The 21,117-nt window shown below is 36.3% G+C and overlaps 1 protein-coding gene across 1 annotated transcript in view; it reads left to right on the top strand.

Annotated features, from left to right (window-relative positions):
* The window catches only part of LOC149196027 (uncharacterized), a 164,736-nt gene extending 144,565 nt beyond the window's left edge, over positions 1-20,171 (top strand). Inside the window, exon 5 of the mRNA XM_089405462.1 lies at positions 19,375-20,171. Coding sequence (XP_089261588.1) covers positions 19,375-19,474 — 100 coding nt within the window. The 3' untranslated portion in view covers positions 19,475-20,171. The remainder of the gene's footprint in view (positions 1-19,374) is intronic.
* Positions 20,172-21,117: the final 946 nt, after the last annotated feature.

The following is a 21,117-nucleotide window of genomic DNA, read 5'->3' as shown; positions in this document are numbered from 1 at the left end:
TCCAGTCGAAATTGGTTAACAAAAGTCAACCCTGCGGCCAGTGCTAATATAGTCAACGCTGGTCAAAACAGAGGTCATATTGCCGCGGTTCTTGTGCCCAAATCTGCGGCTTGCTAGGACATAATTCCTCCACCCAAAATCGCACTAAAACAGGTCAACGCAACCCAAAATAGCATTCTTGAAATTTGTCAAACCTGGTCAACGCTAAAACAGAAAATGATTGTCCTTTCCTTCGCACGTGTGGAGAGAGAAACTTCCCAGAAATCCGTACCCAATCAGATGAGGAGAGAGATATGTGGGAAGATGAAGTGTTTCCAAATGAGGAGGAGGCATCATGTATATATAGGCAAACGTTGAGGATGAATAGACATGACTGTTGCGTTTCTGAGCCTACATGAGTTTGCCGGCTGACCTTGACAATTTGTCCATAATCAAAATAAATTCATAACTTCATTTGTACATGTCAGAATGGGATGATGTTTAGATCAATCCTACACCTCTCGGAGAGAGGAATCCAAGAAAAATATCAACTGTCATAAATAAGATGACCCATGTGGAGTTTGTCCATAGTTGCCAATTTTAACACCTAAAGTCGAAAAACTTCTTCATTTCTGTGAGTAGTGATTTTGTCAATTTCATTTTTCATATTTTATAGTGCTTTTTTACCTTCTTGAAAAATCACTTTTGAAATATCTTGTATTTCTTTTGGTGTTATTGCATCTGGCTTCTAGGTAATGTCTTGTAGCGTTGTCTTTTTCTTTTTGTGGGAAAATGTCAAAAACTTCTTTTTCCTATTTAAGATAAAGGATCCAAGAGTTTCCATCTAGGGTGAACCTAAAATAAGGTCACTTTGATCGCTCGATAAGGTCTGAACAGAAAATTGTGATATGAATGTATAATCTCCAATGTCTAATTGTAATTTGGTTATGTCATAATTTTTTGTTGTTATAATAGTCTAAGTTTTTGATTATATTTGACTCGGGAATCACTAATTGGTTTGTGAGTTTAGGTCTTATATAATTTTTATCTTTGACTGGTGAGATAGCGATAGTAACATGTTTTCGCACAATAGACCCTTCAATTCTAAAGAGCACTGAGGCATAGTTATATGAAGTTTCTGGGAATCTTCCGGCCTTCATTTTCGAGTTAGACTCCATGTTATATTCATTGATAATTTCGTCAAATGATACTTCGACCAAGGGATTTATAGTTTTTTTATGAGAAATCTACTTTTGCCAAATATAACAAGTCCCTTTTAAATATTAACACCTCTAGTCACTTTTTTTTTCTTTTTTTCTACAACACTTCTGCTTTATTAACTTCTCCATTTTTGTGCTTCAAAACTTATATATATATATATAAACACATATATATTTTTAATAAAATAATCCTTTTTAATTGACAACGAAATGATCCTTCTTCCTTCACAAATTTGTAATAACTTGTTACTTCCTTATAACTGGTACTCCTTAATAAAAATTCTTAAAATAACCTTGACTATTATAATATATATTATAATTTTGGATAATGATTTTTGCTCTCTTCCTCTACTAACTTTTTTTAGTCAAAATTTTAAAAGATTATGACTTTAAAATGTGGAGGCAAGGGTACGAAATGGCCTTGAATCTTTGAAACGGTGACTTCTGGTCGACAAGCGAGCAATGCATTGTCAAAGAAAGCAGTGGTGGTAGATTGGATGAGTTGTTGCAGTTTCCAGAAATTCTGGCGGCTTCTGGTAGTGATTGTGTGAGTTGTGTGGTGGAAGTGCTTGCAAGCAAGTCGTCGGATGTGTAAGTTGGTCGATAGGGAGCATCAACAGGGGAAGCGATTGACAGGCTCATCCAAACTGGTGGGACAAATTGCAGCGGATGGTCGTGGGGGGGGGGGGGTGGTGGTGCTGTTGGGCAGAAGTCAGTGTCCACAACGAGGACCCGTGCGATGATATGTAGTGGTGATGCGTATGGTGTGGCGCAGAGTGAAGGATGTAGGAGATCGGTTGGCAGCGCGCGGGGGGGCGGGGTGGGGGGGGGGTTTCGTGCATAGTGGTGGCAATGCAGGTTTCGGGGACGACTCCTACAACGCAAGTAGTGGTCGTTCAATGGCAGAGAATCACTGAACGGTGACAGCTTTGGTTGTGGGCAACAGTACGATAGTGAGGCTATGTCCGCGACTGCGGTGATAATGTGTTTTGCGGCAAGGTTGCAAGGGGTTTGGCGGTTGTTGGCTCGAGGCATGTGTTTTTATTATTATTATTTTTTAATTAATTGATTAATTGATTATTATTTTTAATTTCTTTTTTTGTCCTTGGATTTTTTTTTCTAACTTTTCAGAATATATATATATATGTATGTATGTATGTATGTATATATATATTTTAAACACTTCAGTTTTTTTGTTTGACTATCTTCTTTGTTTTTTTAATGGCGAAAGCCCTAAATCACGAAACTGGGGAAACAGAGAAACTCCAACTTTGTGTAGCGAAAAGCTTCAATTGTGATGACAACAAGGTTGACGAGGGATTAATGGCCAAAGGTCGGATTAGATTGGTTCTCTTCAGCGGTTGAGCGTCCAGAGGATCGAACAACTCTGATACCAATGTAAAGAACAAAGTTCGTTATAGCAGGTTAAATATTCCAGAAGACTTGGAATATATAGATCTCCATTGAAGATACAAGAATATATATTAAAATGTATGAATGAGAATGATTTACAGATGAGAATGAGGACTTGCTTATATACCCTAGGCAGGTGCCTCTTCATGGAAGGTCATGCCCCATTTAGACATACCTCTTCAGTACTAATTAACTAATCATTATTACAATTATCATCATTATTTATATTTATATTATTTATATATATTTTATTCATAACAGTTGGATTGTCCAATCATCAACTGGAAGATGGAATGCTAACTTTAGTTGCCACAAATAGTGCACCCCTTGATTGTGAAAATGATATGGATTTGGGAAACATCTTGATTGTGAAAGTAGTACAAATCTGGCGAAAGACATTAATAGACAAATTGCCCCTAAGATTGGTTTTGACAATATTATCAAAAACTACAATGAGTGTTTAGGTATAGATAGCAATGGGCATCCTGGTCATGGAGATCCTGCAGAGTTGGGCAAGGACAAAACACACCTTGATTTTGAACATGATCTAGATATGGAACCATACAATATTTTATCAAATGAAGAAATAGATAAGTTGGAATATTATAATGGGAACATAAGATATTTTGGCTTAAATGAGCAAGTTAGGACCCCTAAAAGTTCCAAGTTTGCTTGTTGGTTTCATATAGAAGAGGAGAAACTCAGTGATGATATAGCTATTCGAGATGCTTCAGATATATTATCCCTATTATCAAAGAGTGAAAAGGCTCTGCTTCCAACTACTCTCTCTGAAGAGAGAACATCAGTACATGATGTGCCAAATAGTCCATTGAGCTCTATTTTTCCTCTTCAGAACCCAGGCAGGGTGCTCCCATTGCCAGTTGGGCTATACTTAGAAGATGTTGAAAAGGTCATGAAAACGAATGTAAAACCAAATGTTCGTGATGAAATTGGTAGATTCCATGTGCCTCAAAATAAGAAAGAAGATTCCTTGGACTTGCAATTCAATACTAATGTTGCTGATTCCTTAAATAAGAAAGATCATCAATATCCTTCATCTCGGTTGTCAGGGATGGTCCTTACTTGTGAAGACCTGGAACAGTCCATTATTGCTGAAGCCAGTGAAAATGTTTCCAAATTGCAAATTCATTTTGATGAAAGTCGTGTAGGTTTATATGGGGATATATTAACCAATGTCAGAAGTTAAATATGGATTACTATGCATCTTAGCATCTCCTATTGTTGCTGCAGAAAGGAGATCAGAAGTCATCTCTCTAGATCACAGGGAAAAGTATGTTGTTCCTATTGAAAAGTGTAACTAGGTTCGATCTTCATAATGACATGTAATTATGATTTTATGTAATGTGATGTAAAGAATAAAAATAAGTAAGAGACTTTATTTTTGAGTCAAGACTCCCATTGAGAGTCTTTAGGAATTATTTTTCATCTAGTCGTAAAATGATAGAGTCATTGTCATGTAATGAAGTCACATTACACTTTGTAAAAGGTCAAATTTGTCTATGAATAGTATCCTCCAAGACCTTGTCACTTATCTTCTTCAAGTCAACCTACAACGATGGAAGAACATGCTAGAAGAAGTTGACCTAACTACAAGTGATCATGTTGGCCTAAAGGACATGATGAAAGGTGTATAGATAAGTCACACTTGGCCTCACTTAGACAAAGCAACTCAACTTGTATTTGATCAAGAGAAGTGCAAAGAAAGAGGTTACAAAGAGAAGTGCGAAGGAGGTTTCTTCTGGGGCAGCAAAAGAGATTCTTCTGGGGAGGTGAAGAAGGGTTCTTCTGGATCAGCGAAGAAGGGTTCCTCTTGGATCAGCGAAGGAGGCATTCTTCTGGGGCAACAAAGAAGGTATTCTTCTGGGCAAGCGAAGGAGAAGTTTCTTCTGGGCAAGCGAAGGAGAGTTTTCTTCTGGGGCAGCAAAGAAAGGATTCTTCTAGGTGATCGAGATAGAGATCTAGAGACTGAGTTTCTCTAGAGGAGACTAGTGAAAGCCTAGAGACCAAGATTCTCTAGGGAAGCCAAGAAGGAGTAGTGTGAAGGATAGAGACCAAGTTTCTCTAGAAGGAGCCGAGGAGGGCAGTTCAAGATCAAGAAGAAAGTCGAGAAAGAGAAGAGGCAGCGTCAAGGTTAGTGACAAGGTTCTTGGGAGGATACTAGAGTCAAGGGTTTGTGTCATGGTCTTGGTACTCATCAATTGAAGATCTAGAAGAAGAATTTTGATCGGGTTTTCCTCTCAAGAGGTGAGAGGTTTTGGCCCTGGCTAAGAAGCCTACATACTGTGTTGCTTGTCTTTTATTGTGCATATTGGTAATTGTCTTGATGAAAAGAACACAATAATAACATAATGAAGAAAAGACTATAAGCTAAGAAGTAAAAGTATATCACAAGCAATTATCAAACAGAGAAATCTTTTAACTATTCATGCCCTATATTTTTCAACAGTTCCTATGGGAGCAGAAAAACATGAGGATACCGAGAAGGTTGGATATCCAGAGAAAATGGGAGGATCCCAAACAATGGACTTTCTATTTGAAAAAACATTCATGAAGGAGTTGCATTCTGCAGATGCTGTTGTTCCAGTAAAGCCACCTATTTTAGGAAAAACATTTTCCAACAATGTATCTCTAGAAGGTAATGGAGTGGAATCATCTTTCACAGTGCCTCTGAACTCACAAAGGTCACTTCCCAATGCAAAATTTGAGACAGAGGATGAAAAGCAACATGCATTTCGAGCTGATATACTCGTCGATGGAGAAAACTTTTTAGGAATGGGAAGCTCTTCGAATGAGGATACAATAAAGCATCTATTTGAAGGACATCATATGAACTGCATTGAGTTTACAAGGAGGGAATCATTGCATGATATATAGTTTGATACTAAAGGCTGTTGAGATACCTATGCTTCATTTGACAAGTATGTTGAATTTGAACAACTCGATGATGATATCCAATATCACACAGAGCAATATGGGCTATAGGATGCAAGAAAAGGTAAAAGTATGCAGAATTTATATACCCTTCATAGTGTTTTGGTTCACAATGGAGGAAACAACATATTGTTGATAATTGTCTATTTTATCCCTGCTAACATGAATGCTGAAGAAACACTCGAAACTCTGAAGTATGCAAATCAAGTTCGCAACGTTCTGAACAAGGCCATTATAAATCGTGACGCAACGGTTGCTGAGATGCAAAGGATAAGTAATCAGTTTGAGTATTTGCAAGTTGAGTTTCCTTGTTATCGTGTTGGAGATGTCTCATTTGATAAGATATAGGTTCTAAGACACAAAATCTCTTGGCTTGAAACAACAAAATGACTTCAAGAAGAAATACAATAGATTAAGACATATAAAATGCAACTGCTATATAAGATGAAGCAAGAGTCAGAGCTGTCTTGTCATTGGAAATCAGCTCATGAGAAGGAGCTTCTTCAACTTGAGAATGAGGGAAGGAGAAATGAGTATGAGATGCATAAACTTCAAGTTTTAAATCAACATCAGAAGATGGTTCTTCAACGGAAAACTAAAGAGGCTACCAAAGTCACAGGACGTGTCCCATATTTCATGTGTTGGACACGAAACGTGCCCTAAATCGTGTTGAAAACGTTTTTTCTCTTGTCCTCCAATCAAGACAAGTGTTTTAGATGTGGCGAAAATGTGCCCTAACATTTTTGGTCCTTAGGACACATGTTCGACAAAAAGTGACATTTAAAACCCATGACATGGTTTACTTTTGGTTTTTTTTTTTTTTTTCATTGTTTGCCACCGAAGTTGAGTTTGCTTGCCGCCGAAATCGAATTTGCTATGTAGTGTGAGGAATTTTGTTGGATTTCTAGCGCAATGCTCACAACTTCAACTGAGAGCGCAGTTTACAACTTCACATTGAGAACGTAGTGCACAAGTTCTTCTAAATTTCTAGTTTTATTTTATCAATCATGATATTTCTAAATTTCTGGTTAGTAGTTCCTTATGTGCTTGAACAATTGTTAATAACACGAACGATGAACATTGAACTGTGAATATCATTGATGTAGAAAAATAGTAAACTCGCTAGTAAATTACTAAATAGACATCTTCGTGATTCGTATATGTAGATGTTCTAATTTCTAAAAAATATGGATCATGCCTATATTTCAGTATTTTTTAAATATATATATATATATATATATATATATATATATATATATATATATATAACGTGTCCCTCATACCTGTTTCCGGGGTCGTTGTGTCTCGTGTTGAATACCTGTATTTACGTGTCCTCCGTGTCTCATGTCCTCGTGTCATGTGACTTAGATGGCTACTAATAGGTTGAAGGAACTATTGGAAACTCGAAAAGCCCCATCTCGTGATGATGGGAGTGCAAGGGGAAATGGATTTATTCAGAGTAACGAGAGAGATTTGCAACAATCTCTTAGAAAGAACTCAAAGTAGTTGTTAGTATGCATGCAGTTTGTTCTAGATATGAAAGGCAAACTGAAAGGGGCACTCAATGACAAAGGAACATGAATTTCAAGGAGTTATCAAAATGGCTGAACATCTACCTGATCTGATTTCAAATATCAAGGAAGGAGAACAAAGTGGGCAGCAGTGGAACTTGTCATTGCTTGAGGACAAGCAATGTTGAGAAGGGGGGGATTGAAATGTGCCCAAGAAATTAATTGCCTCAGAGATGAAGTACCCTTTTGGTCCCCATAGGCTATAGTCCTTGATAAAGGGGAAAACCCCAAAATACCCAATATTTGGGCAGTGGAGGGCAAGTTTTGGGGCAGCTGGGCAAAAAAACCCAAAGTTGGGGTTTGGTGTGAACCTCACTCAATCAATTAAGGAGAAAAATCTCCTCAAACAGATCTATAAATACAAGATGGTTAGATTAATATAAGACGTCATTGGATTGGATCATACATCTCTGTTTTTCTTGAGCCTGAGGCTCTGAGGGTTTTAAGACCCCTTTTCTCCTATCAATTTCGGCTGTGAAAGATTCCACCCTAGTTGATAAACCTATTTTCTCTTCTATTTTCCTTTTTCTGCTCTGTTATAGCACAGGATTATTGAAAGAAGATTTCTGGTCTGAAGAAGATTATCAAGCCAATCCTTCTCTGTGGCAGCATTCTGAAGCAAGATAAATTGAGCTTTTTGAGGTCAAGTGAAGTGGTTTGGAGACAAACAATAGCGAGGTTCTGCACTGAGGATATATGAGCTGATCTGTGGCAAAATAGAAGCCTTATTCCCAAGACAAACGAGTTTCCTGAGGCCAACTAAAAGTCATTCCAGCCAATTTTGGAGAACTTCTGTGACCTTGCAGAGGATTCCAATTTTGTTGTTACAGGATGAGGGTTTTTGTGGGTTCTGGGGTAATCCGAAAGTCTGAAGCAGGCTGGGACCCTTAGGGTAACTCAGCTGGTGATTCAAAGGCTCCTGTAACCCTCCTGCGAGTAATGCGAAGGACCCTGAGGTCCCCTTCACTTATCCGAAGCCACTGAAGTTTGACTTCCATAAAAAGCCAGAACGACGAAGGTTGTATGCTGCTTGGAAGCTGGTTGTGAAGATACAGATGCATGTTGAGATCAATCATGGAACTGAAGCAACTTCAGGACTAATTCAAACAAGAATTCACATAAAGTCTACAGTTGGGAAATTAATCGAATTCTGGTTAGGGTACTAATGCATTATTAAACTTACTCTGTCCATTATTGCATATACTGAGTATGTATCAGTGGGACAATAATATCGTATTGATGTGTATCTGCTGAACCATCATATTATTCCGTTGAGGTTTCTGCACTAATGAAAGGATTGGATCTATTGCATGATAACATATTCTCTGTTGATTCATTGTATTATTGAGAAGTCATTTCTGTTCAATTAAAGGATACAATAATTGTATCTAGTTAAACTGCTGTTTCAAAGGGAGAAGATTTGTCAAACTGTAGTACCGTAAGAAACCCTAGGGAAAAAATTACCCTAGATCACTACAGAAAACAGTAGCAAAATTGCTCCTCCTCTCACACAATATACTGGTCAAGTCTTGATTGATCATCAAGAAAATAGAATGGTTGCAACAATGTTATTTCATGCAAGATAATGCATGGATTGTGATACTCATTTATTGAATTTGATGCAAATTAAATCCACACGATCAGATGTAGCAATGGGGCAACTATTATCTTGGATTATACTCTTCACTCTTGTGGTCATTGGTAAAGTCACTCTTGTGGTGTGTGTGTTAGAGTTCACCCAGAAATCAATCTAGATCGCTTCAGAAACTCAGTACAAGCAAGTACTCAAAGAGGTCATTGGTAATGTTCAGGTACTCAGTAAAAGAAGAAACTCTTTTTGCAAAATTATTTGAATTAACAACACTTTCCCAGGCTTGCAAAAGTGTGTTGAGTTGTTTATCTATGTTTTCAGCAATATATGTTCTGATCCCAATTGACACCTTAGTAGTCATTTTAACTTTAGTAGATGATCCAGGTTTTTCTGGAGGAACTTTGTCTAGAGTAATGATTGAAAATGGCTCTATGAACAAAGCTTGTTTATCCTTTTCATTAGTCTGGTATTTTTTAATTCCTGCTCTGTTATAGAGTGAGCGAGAGCATCACTAGTAGCTTGGTGGAATTTAATAATTCCAGAGGCTCTCAATTCTTTGACCTTAATTTCTGAATTTGATTTTCATGTAACTTTATTATTTTTGGCATTAACTTTTTCAATTTGTAGTTTTCTGCACTCTTTGTTGTACATGAAATGGTACAAGGCAACAGATTCTTTTTCAAAAATAGTTGGTCTTTCACGAGCTAACTCCTATGCTAAATGTCGGCTTTCTGCCATATCTATTTCTTCCCAGGAGAGCACTTGTTTAACAATATCAAGTTCATTTCTGTTGTATTGTCTGCTAGGTTCTCAGAGTCTTGAGCACTTTTGTACTAGTGCTGTTTTCTCTTTTCGAAGGTGTAACAAGTTGTGCTTTCCCTAATTAAGAACAAGGAGGATCCCAACCATCTCTATCTCCTCCCTCTCATATTCTTCTTTACTGTCTCTTCTATCGGCAATATGCTCATGACTCTTATGGGGAAGGTGGGTAGAACTGGCATCAGTGTTGTCTGTGGATTTACCCCTATGCTTGTGTTTAGATTGACTATCCTGCTTTTGTAGCTTAGTTTTGTTTGTATGGGTATTTGAGCTGGCTCATGTATTTACATAGTCACTGTGCATTTGCTTTTTTTCTTTGGAGTAGTTTTGTTTGGATCATTCTCATCAGCTCCTTCAATAATTTCCTGTGATCTTATGAAAGAAGTACTGCAACCTATTGTAAACAAGTGAGCTATGAAAGTTCTTTGCGGGTTGAAACCCTTGTATGCTTCTGCTTCTTTCAAATGAAAAGTAATGAAAAACTGGACTATCTCAGTCAAATGAGACAAGTTTTTAACAAAAATATTACCAATTTTAAAAGGCAAAGAAAAGATTGGTGCTTTCTCTTCTTGTCAAAGAAGTAAGTCTAATACTTATATTATCTACAAAATGGGGAAGGAGAAGAGGTTTTCCTTCAATCAAAAAGTATGATATAACTGAAGTAAATTCTTCTTCATAGACATTGATTCCTTTATTGTCGAAAAAATCTATTGCTAGTTTTGTGAGTCTTTTGGGGTCTGCTCCTATGAGCATATATTTGAATTCCTTGATTACCAAATCTTGAATTTGGTGAAAATAAAATGGAACCTTGTGCTTCCATAATATGGGGTACTAGAATTGAATTGGTTTTTCATCAACATTAACATTTCCCTTCTAGGGTAGGCCTTGAAATGTTTTGCAATATGCTAGAGCAAAGACTATATACGAAGTCATGAAAAACCTTTGTTTTCATGAAATTAGAGAGTTGATCTCTAAATTTCCGTGGACATTCCACTGGTCACAACAGATCCATTAAAATGTTAAAATATTTACTATGAAGGTTAATTTTTCCTTTTAGATCTCAGATTCTTTCTAAGTAACCTGACAGGAGGATTTGCGATTCGTAGGATACGGGGATTCGAGTGTCGGATTCGGACACGTTGACCCCACGGAACAAGACACGTAGGATTCATTATATATTATTTTATTAAAAGATATATATATATATATATATATAGATAGATAGATAGATAGATAGATAGATGATTAAAAATTAGATATTTCTTACACAAATTCTCATTAATGATACAAATTCATTGATTTCAAACATAGATCTTCATCTAGATGTTAGTTTTACTGTTTACAAAGTAAGTTAGTAACATTATAGCATGCATAGTACATACAAAATTCAAATACATGTCACATAAATCATGATTCATAAATGAAAGACAACTTACAAGATAGTAAGATAAAGACACTGATAGCTGTAGTTTTCTCATTAAGTCATCAAATCAAAATGTGTTACATAGGTAGTGCAATGCCAATGGCAAATAGAAATAGAAAATATAAAACAACTACAGGTATACAAGCCTCAAGGCAATAGGTAGCCCATGACTCATGAGTCATCAATCCTCATAGTCATCATCAAAATCAGCATCAATGTCCTCATTATCATGGTCACCACTGCTCTCCTCTGCATCCTCCTCCTCCACTGTATCCATAGTCGCCTCTGCATTTGCTGGTGTGGAGGATGACCCCTCTAAAATATCACCATCATCGAATCTAACAGGCTCTAGCACTAGATCATTGAGATCCATGTTGGCCAATTCCAACTCAACACTGTTGTCCAGACCCATATCATCAGGAAATACATCCCACATCTTTGTCTTTCCCCTCAACCACTCTTCCCTCTGCTTGTAAATAAGACGAAGGTTGGTGTGCACATACACCATTGTCTCTGCCCTAGACTGCTCAAGCCTGCTCTTCTTCACACTATACAAATTCCCATATGTACTCCAATTCCTCTCGCAACAAGAGGATGAAGTCACCAGAGAGGAGCCTCATGGCTAACTGCTGAAGAGGAGGGCGTGTTGCCCCATGATTTGCCCACCAAGAATAGGGATTCTTAGCCCCCCTATTTCTAATCACATCATATCCTGCAAATCGACCAGTGCTAGTGGAAAACTTTGCAAAGGCATCCTCCACCTCATCAAGCAATGCTCTATCCTAGAAAACCCGCTTGAATATATCTTTCCTCCCCTGTGAGATTTCACCATCCATGTGAGGAGGGAATCTTCGGGAAGGTCCACCATTCAACCACTCATGGTTGTAGTATTTTCGGTTCAATGAGTGAGCCAAACAATGTAAAGGCGTGCAATTCTTGTCCCATTTGCTGACAAGAATATCCTGTATAGTACCACAAAAGGCCTCTGGTGATGTCTCATACTCGGGGCTCTCACTCTATAGAATAATGCTCCTCACAGAGTCAATCATGGAATCCCATCCCTCATAAACCTCTCCTAAGATGGGTTTGTCTGTATCTGCAAATCGAAGCAAAGAAATTGTAACGAATAAAATATATAAAATAATATAAATATAATGTAAATGATAATAATCATAAATAATAATTAGTTATCTAGTAATTAGGTTGAAGAGGAATGTCTGATAGGACATGACTCTTCATAAAGAGACACTTGCCCGATATATAAGCAAGCCTCTCGTTCTCATTGTATATCAATTCATTTTTATTCATATATTTAATATAATATTTGTATCCTCATGGATATCTTGACATTCCAAGTCTTTTGGAGTAATTAATTTGTAGAAGGAACTTTGTTTGCTTCATTTGGTATCAGCGCAGTTCGGTTCTCTAGGTTGCTTAATCGGTGCACAGAGCTCATTCTTCGATTGAAATTCGTCAACCGTGTTGCCGTACAATTGAAGCATTTTAATCAGAATTTGGGAGTTTCTCATTTTCTCCGTTTTTCTAGGTCTTTGGCCATTAAAATTAAATTTAAAAGAAAATTTGCTAGTTGACGTTTGGCCATAAAAAAAAAATTAACCAAAAAAAATAGAAGTAAATAAATTAAAAAAAGAAGAAGAAGAAAAAGTAAAAAAAATAAATATATAAAAGAACATAAAAAAATCAAATTATATAAAAAAAAAGAAAAAAAAAGATTTAAAGTCACCTGATAGGAGCCCGTGGTTTTAGAAATAACCCATGGTAATTGCCCATGGTATTTTAAAAGTAAAAGAAAAAACAAAAGGGATACAAAATCTCATACCAAGTGATATTTAAAACTTTTTACGTGGAGAAGCCCGTGGTTTTAAAAACAACCCATGGTAATTGCCCATGGTATTTTAAAAGTAAAAGAAAAAACAAAAGGGATACAAAATCTCTTTACGTGAAAGTGAAGTTTTACTTTTTACTTAAAAAGTTTGGTGAACATCGTGACCTTGTCATATGAAAAGACATGACCTTTATATTTATTAAGTGTGGTGACATCATAAAAAAAAAAAATTTAATATTTAAGAAGTAAAACGGAGACTAGTAATGAAAGATTTCCTGAAACCTTTGGTAAATGTGTTTATACATTATTTAAAATCAAAGGAGAGATATCATAATCTCTACCAGTCTTGCTGAAATAAGTAATTATATTAGTCCTAAATGTACTAACCAATTGGTGATTCCTGAATCAAATATAGTCGAAACAAATATTTTTGGCACATGTAACAAACAATACGATATGACCTTGTCATATGAAAAGACATGACCTTTATATTTATTAAGTGTGGTGACATCATAAAAGTATATATTAAATGTGACTTTTATATTAAGTGTGGTGACATCATAAAAATTAAAAAAAAAATAAATTTAATATTTAAGAAGTAAAATGGAGACTAGTAATGAAAGATTTCCTGAAACCTTTGGTAAATGTGTTTATAAAATATTTAAAATCAAAGGAGAGATATCATAATCTCTATCAGTCTTGCTGAAACAAGTAATTATATTAGTCCTAAATGTGCTAACCAATTGGTGATTCCTGAATCAAATATAGTTGAAACAAATATTTTTGGCACATGTAACAAACAATACGATATAAGCAATCTACACCTAAATATTGGAGATTATACTTTTACCTCACAATTCACCGTGAAAACCTTATGTTTTAACGATAGTGACATTGTTTTGGGATCACCATGGATGAAAACTCTAGGTTCCTTTATTCTAAATACTAAGAAAAAGTTTTTAACATTTTCTTACAAGAAGAAGAAAATAACACTCCAAGATGTTACACTGAAACCTAATTCAGTAACGCCAGAAGATATATCGGATATTTCAAAAGTAATGTCTCAAGAAGGAAAAAAAGTATTACAAAATATGCAAAGTGAAATTGACAAAATCACTATTGTCAAAAATGAAGAAATTTCTCGATTTAAAAACCATAACGAAAAATTATTGACGCAAATTAAGAAACTTAAGAAGGATAAGAAGTCATTAGAAAACAAGGTACAACCAATGAAGCATCAAATGTAGGAATTCAAGTTGATGACAAAACAACAAATACTGATCCAGTGAATATGACAACTCAAGAAGACAAGTCAGTTGAAGAAACGACACACATAGATGTTGCAGTTCAGACAATGAACATCCCAAGTGAATGTTCCATAACCAACTCAACAACGTCCTTGCCTGAAGAAAATATAAAAATTGGCACATGCCCAGTAAGGAGAAATCAAACCAAAAAAGTTCCATATCAGCATCCGAATCATGAGAACAGACAAATCAACCATGCTACATATTTGAACCAGTCAGAACCGAAACAATAAACTGATGTTCCAGATAATAGTGATGTAACATCAATTCTGTCTTGTGCTGACAAGTCGTTACAAAATTTCAGTATCAGAATATTGTACAGAAGATTAATTTAGGATGGTCTGATCCCTTCTCAGTGTGACAATTTTGTTTGTCACTAAGAAGATCATATCAACTTGTATCGACGAGGATGACTATTCAGAGAGAGAAAGGCATTTGAAGCCAAAAAAGAGATCAAGCCTTTTTCATCGACAAGCTTTGAGGACAAAGCTTTTTGAGGAAGGAGGCAATGTAACGAATAAAATATATAAAATAATATAAATATAATGTAAATGATAATAATCATAAATAATAATTAGTTAAGCTAGTAATTAGGTTGAAGAGGCATGTCTGATAGGACATGACTCTTCATGAAGAGACACTTGCCTGATATATAAGCAAGCCTCTCGTTCTCATTGTATATCAATTCATTTTTATTCATATATTTAATATAATATTTGTATCCTCATGGATGTCTTGACATTCCAAGTCTTTTGGAGTAATTAATTTGTAGAAGGAACTTTGTTCGCTTCAGAAATGATAGGGTCCATGTTCTGAATTATTAGATCTACCCTCTCCCACCAAGCATCATCTAGCACTGTGTCCTTCACTCTTTTAGAGGCTACTTGATCTGTCTTTCTCCAAAAAGACCAAAACTCAGAAATAACCATGGCCCCAAGAGCGGTCTTGACCTCCCTCAACCTCTTCAACATGATGAATGAAGAGGCAAACCGTGTATCAACAATCTTCAACAATGATAGATTGCTGTACTCCTTGTAGATAGTGAGGGCATTTGTATGATTTTGCACAAAGTTACGGATATGTCATGCATCCTCAATAATGTTACCAATCCAAAGCACATCAGAAGCAATGGATTTCAGTGCTAAGTTCAATGAATGGACAATGCAAGGTGTCCAAAACACTTGTGGATATTTAGCTTCCACAATCATGCTAGCAGTCTTGCAAACAGGTGCATTATCTGTAATGATTTGCACACAAGAATCAACACCTACATCTTCAATAACTTTAATAAATAACTCACTCATAAATTGTGCATCCTTGTATTCTCCAAGTGTATCCACTGCTTTCAAGAAAACTGGACCATTCAAGGAAGACACCATGAAGTTGATGAGTGGGTGTTGTGTTGGATCTGTCCATCCATTAGAAACAATGCTAACCTCAGATGTTGGCCATGATGCTTTAATAGGCTCAAGCATTTTTTGCACCTTTTTTTTTGCCTTCGTCAACAATGTGGTTCTAAGCTTCTTTGAACCAAGAGGTACATACCATGATGGAGACCCGTGAGTTAGAGCTCGACACATCTCAATAAATAGAGGTGAGCGTGCAACATTAAATGATATGAAGTTTTGATAGAAAAAGAAGGCAATGGTGGGATCAAGCTCTTCCCGTTTCACTTTTTGAAAAATCTTGTCCATTGGACCAAGTGAAATTTCTTTTCTTTTTGTTGCTTGCCCCCCAATAGAACTCTCAAATGGAAATTTGGTGGTGCCTTTCCTCAAAAGTGGAAGGGGATCTTCATTCTTGGTTTTTCTTGATTTTGTAGCCACATTTTCCATACCAATAATGAACTCTTTTTCCATTTCTTTCCTCTTCTGTAAAGGAACAACTTTACAAGCTCCAACTCCACAACCTGGTAAAGCCAACAAATGGCCTTTCACACAGTAATATGTGCTTTTGAAAGAACTGTGGCAAAAGTTGCATCTCCAATGCACATTGCCTCCTCCCTTCCCCTTGGTGCTTGTCCCATCCTCTCTTGTGACATATTTCCACAAGGGATATTTCTCAATGTTGTCTTTAGGAGGAAGTCTTCCCTCAACATTACTTGCAGCAGACTCTGATGATATTGGGGGAGGAGGGGCATCTCCAATGGAGACATTCTTCCCCTTCCTTTGCCCCCTACTTGTTGTCCTTGATTGAACCATGAATACTCTAAAAAAATAAACAAAACATGCACAAATTTGTAAAAAAAATTCATATACAAACTGCTGTAATAGAAATGCAAAAAAATAGAGATGAAATGCACTTACCTGGTGCTTGAATCTCCTTGTCGAACGCTCCAAACCCTTAGCTCCTTGCCCACAACTCACTATTTGCAAAAACGAATGAGAGAAATGGTAAATAATGAAAAGAACAACGCTGTTTTTTTGCCGTGGGTTTCACTTTTTTGGGATTTGAATCCCAAAATCAGGACACGATGTGTCCTAACGGGACGTGACCGAGATTCGATTGTGTCCCGTTAGGACATGTCGTGTCCCATTTTTGGATTCGAATTCCCATTGAATCGTGTCGGATTCCTGGGATTCGGACATGTGGACTGTTTTGGACGAATCCGGTTTTAGAGGATTCTTTATTTAATGATTTTATGATTAAATTAATAAATTTGCTGAAATGCGAGAAATATGGAATAGAAAGAAAAAGAGACTATTCACAATAGGCACAAATCTTTCCATGGGACATCCTTAGAAGAGAATACTTAGCTAGAAGGTGAGGGTACTTTGTTCTTTTTTCTCTGTGGAAATATGCGAGTACAATGGAAGAGGTACTCTCTATGGAGTTACTTGAGACTTGTCGCCTGTAAGGCTGCTACAAAATCTTAGCCCCCCTTTTTTTACTCTTTAAATTCCCACTTCCAGTTGCTCTGTTGAACTATGGAACAAAAAATGTAACCCCTACTCCTAGTGGCTTGGTATTTAACATAATCTGATAACCAACTAGGGGTAAGATTTGACTACCTCAACCTTCAACTGGAGTTATGATTTTGGACCTTCTAGAGTCTTTTTGAATGTCCACACATGTCTAGCCCCATATGCATGAGTAAAGTAGCTAATGTGGCATCTTCTTGTACCATGGTGATCAACACAATAGGTCAACTTGTGGAGACAACTTTTTGCATATGAACTCTGTTTGACATGATTCTTCCATTGTTGGAAAGGTCCTCTAAGTGTAGAACAACGTCAGTGAGCAAGAGTTTTTGACCCCAAAAAACATTGTTTAATGTCTCAAAATGGCTCCAAAAGGTTCTAGACCCCAATTCTCCAAACTGGAACCAGCTGTTAAACTGACCCTACACGTTGATTCCTCCAATTTTTTGTCCACTCTGAAAACATTGAGATATATGACAAATAATACAATAGTCCAATCCGGATCATACCTCCCCATTAAGGGAGGCTTTTGGTCCCCAAAAACTTTACTGAATGAAGTGAGAAAATTTTTCCTCTACCTTCTCCTTGTAATACCATTTTTCTTTTCCTAGAAGTTGTCCTTTCGATCCAATCAGCCAAAGGTCATGCTGTCCATCTTGTAATTATCCCATTAAAAAACAGCAACAAGAGGTATGCCTAATTGATATTGCAAACCCTATACTAAATCTTGAAAAACAAAGAAAATGCAAATATAAAATTTTATACACACTGGGGAATATGCATCTGCTAGATCAGAGTAATTCCCCACTTCACAATAGACTGGTTAATGGCAATGAAAACACCGTAATTTCCTCTTGTTTGCTTGATGGAAAATGGTCACAGTCTGTTCAAAGATCAATTCCACAACTCTTTTTTGCAAAATGAGGGTTAGAAGATAAAAAAAATGGTTATAAGGTTAAACTGACATGGGAAGACCAATATATTCCATCGATAACAGGGAGAATATCATGACAATATACTGGCGACATTATTGACTTGGTGAACAACTGGTGATATATCATGATACTGGTGATATATCGTTGATATATGTAATACTGGTGTGAATCACATTCAGCGGAAGGTTTCTCTACTGATACTGCATGGCTCACAATCACTTCTCCCCTGGATGAACAGTGAGGCTTAGGCATGCCTTCATAGGCAGCACAATAAAGCTAGGATACAACCTTGTGTTTCAGAGTTTCATGAAAAGCAACATTTAATAAGCTGCCCGTTTTCACATTTGTTTCCAAAGGTATGAAAGAAGTTGACAAAAGTTTCTGTTAGAAAAGGCAATAAGCCTTGGTCAAAGGGGGTTGTAGAATACTAAAGAGACATATAAATTCTCATAGATCCAACATGGGGCTGAAGTCAAAAAATTTGACTAGGCACTGCAATATATTCTGGAATGAAACAAAATTTGTCATTACAAGTTGCATTTTGCAATATGCTCTTCTGCTGCAACTTTTTCATGTGTCTCTGAAAAGACTGGAATTCAATATAAAACATCTCTATCTTATTTGCTCTTCGTGAATTATTTCATCTTGGAATGGTAAATGAAAGCAAAGGAAGAAATACCTTTCAATTAAATGAAGGCAAGCCTTTAATTCAAATTACAGAGGGATTTTGTGCCTTTCGTCTATAGTTGGTGCTTGGATGAAGTGGGTCCTCAGTCCTGATAATGACGGGGCAGTTGAGTGGCAGAGATAGACTTGTTCAACTCCGTAGCTCATGAACTGTCATAATGATTAGAAATCATGTTGAGTGTTTATTGCACGTCCCTGGGATTTTTTAAGCATGAATTCTATTGAGGGCCTTGATAAGGGTTTGGCAAACTGCTTAGTTTTGTATTTTAGTTTATTTATGAGACACAGTATGGGCACATATAAATTTTCTATTGCAAAATCCAAGTAGCACATATAAAGTTATAAACTACTAATGTACTGGTAAAGCTTGTCAGCTATTGTATTTCCTCTTCTATCTGGTGTTTATTAGATCTAGAAAGCAGTTCCTGCAGTTATTGGACTTCAAAGATATTTTCTCTTAATTATTTTCTAAACTTTACAGTATGAAGAGCTTGTTCTATTAAGAAAAACTGGCATTTCTTCAATATGTAACAGAAATATATGTTGAGGATTTGATCTGGAGTGTTAGGTTTTGTGCTATACTGTTTAGCTTATGATATCTATTTATTGTTTTTCTCGCACATTTATCCTTTTTTTCGTAATGTTGCACTAAGTTCTGATTATACATGATAAAAGTGTTTTCTTTTTTATTGTTTTTGTAAATGTTACAGCTATTCACCAAATATCAAGGAAATAAAAGTGTTGGACCAGAAAAAGGTGCGCAGAGCAAAACTTTACTATCTCCGAGATAAGATGGGCTCTGGTAAATAAATTGCAGGTTTCTTGGAATTGTCAGCTGCAGTAGTTGCAACTGTGTTGACCAACAACAATATTCCGTTCTTTGGCATAGAAGTCAGTATAAATTGCTGGCTTATGCTGCGGGATTTTTTTTTTCATGTTGACGAGCTATTACTTTAATTCAAGGAATGCCTTGAAGTTATATTGTAAGCTATATGACCTGTTGACATTAGTGGATAAAGTATCTGGTCCACTCAAATGCAATTATAGCATTGGTTTCAGTAGCCTTCGATGTCTTACTATATTCTTAAAAGTTTGTGGCCTTCTTTATGATAAATAGCAGGTTAGTGGAGGATAAAACAGAGGAGAAATATACAATCTACTGTCTAGCACTAAAAAATGCCCTTGGGAAACTGCTTTGTTTCAGTCGAGTACTTTTCAGCATTGACAAGCAAGCTTTTAAGTTTCAGGTATTTAAAAACTGCACCTCTTGGGAGAGGCAGTAATTTTCCTAGAGTGTGAAATTCATTTGGATCATCAAACGCAGGTGTTACTAGAGCTAAAATGTCCACAGCTAGTATCTATAGGAATATCATATATGTTTCTCTACACTTGTGTACATTGGTGGTTCAGGGCTGTTCTTATTCTAATGCTTCTAATTGTGGGATCAAACATTTGAAGGCAAGATTTTGGAGATTTTCAAGGATGACATATCTGACCTATTTTCCTATGACGCTAGCATGACTGTATTCTTGGTGTGATCAACCAATATCATTTTCAGAAATTATAGTGCAACAATGGTGTATAGAGCAATGCTATCGCAACCAGCTAGACTGGTCTGGATTTGGTCACACCTAGAAAATGTGAAATTGGCCACACCTAGTAATTAAATAGGGGCTGCACCCTAGCAAGCTACGCCCAGCACAGAAGGAGAAAAAAAGAAAAACAATTGAAGAAGAGAACAAGAACTGTGTCCATTTGCAAAATTTCTTGTTTTTAAACTCAGTTTCTGAAAAGAAATCTTCCATGATTGCCTTTAACAAAGTTTGGCCATGCTTTCTTCCTCCTTCAACAAACACAACAATGACGAGAAGGAACTATCGAGGAAGACAGCAAAAGAACTATTGAGGAAGATAACAACTAATGAAAATAGAGAACAAAACTCTCCCCACGGAATAGAGGAAAGCCTCGTATTCCAAACCTCGGCCTCCATTCTTGCTTATGAGAATATATGAGTAGAATAACAAGAACAAATGAATGAAGAATAGGGTGTCTTCCTTTTTTTCAATAATAAAAATAACTAGATTAACATAAGAAAATATCATTTACTTTCCACTTTTATAAAAATAAATCACTTGTCACATTTGTTGAAAAAGCCTTTCTTAAAGAATGAGATTATAATTTTAAATATTTTGTGCTTTATGTTTGTTTGTTTGACTAGAGGAATCAGTAATTAGGCCGGTTTTCTATTCGCATGAGACGGGTTGATTCCGACCACTACCACTATAAACTCTAGGTGCTTGACATATACTCCTTTCATAAATACGAGTAAATTTAGGGGATTTGAACTTTGGATCTCATGGTATATAAGACTTTATTATCATGACAATCATAAATTGAATTATTCTCCGGGGCTATTTTATGTTAAGTGGATTTTTTTAATAAAATATAAACAT

Source organism: Pinus tabuliformis, chromosome 2_2 (genome assembly GCF_031772625.1).
Source record: "Pinus tabuliformis cultivar Carrire ecotype Pingquan chromosome 2_2, CPIR1, whole genome shotgun sequence".
Classification (NCBI taxonomy): domain Eukaryota; kingdom Viridiplantae; phylum Streptophyta; class Pinopsida; order Pinales; family Pinaceae; genus Pinus; species Pinus tabuliformis.
The sequence above is the reverse complement of the archived record's forward strand: the minus strand, read 5'-3'. Positions and strand labels throughout refer to the sequence as shown.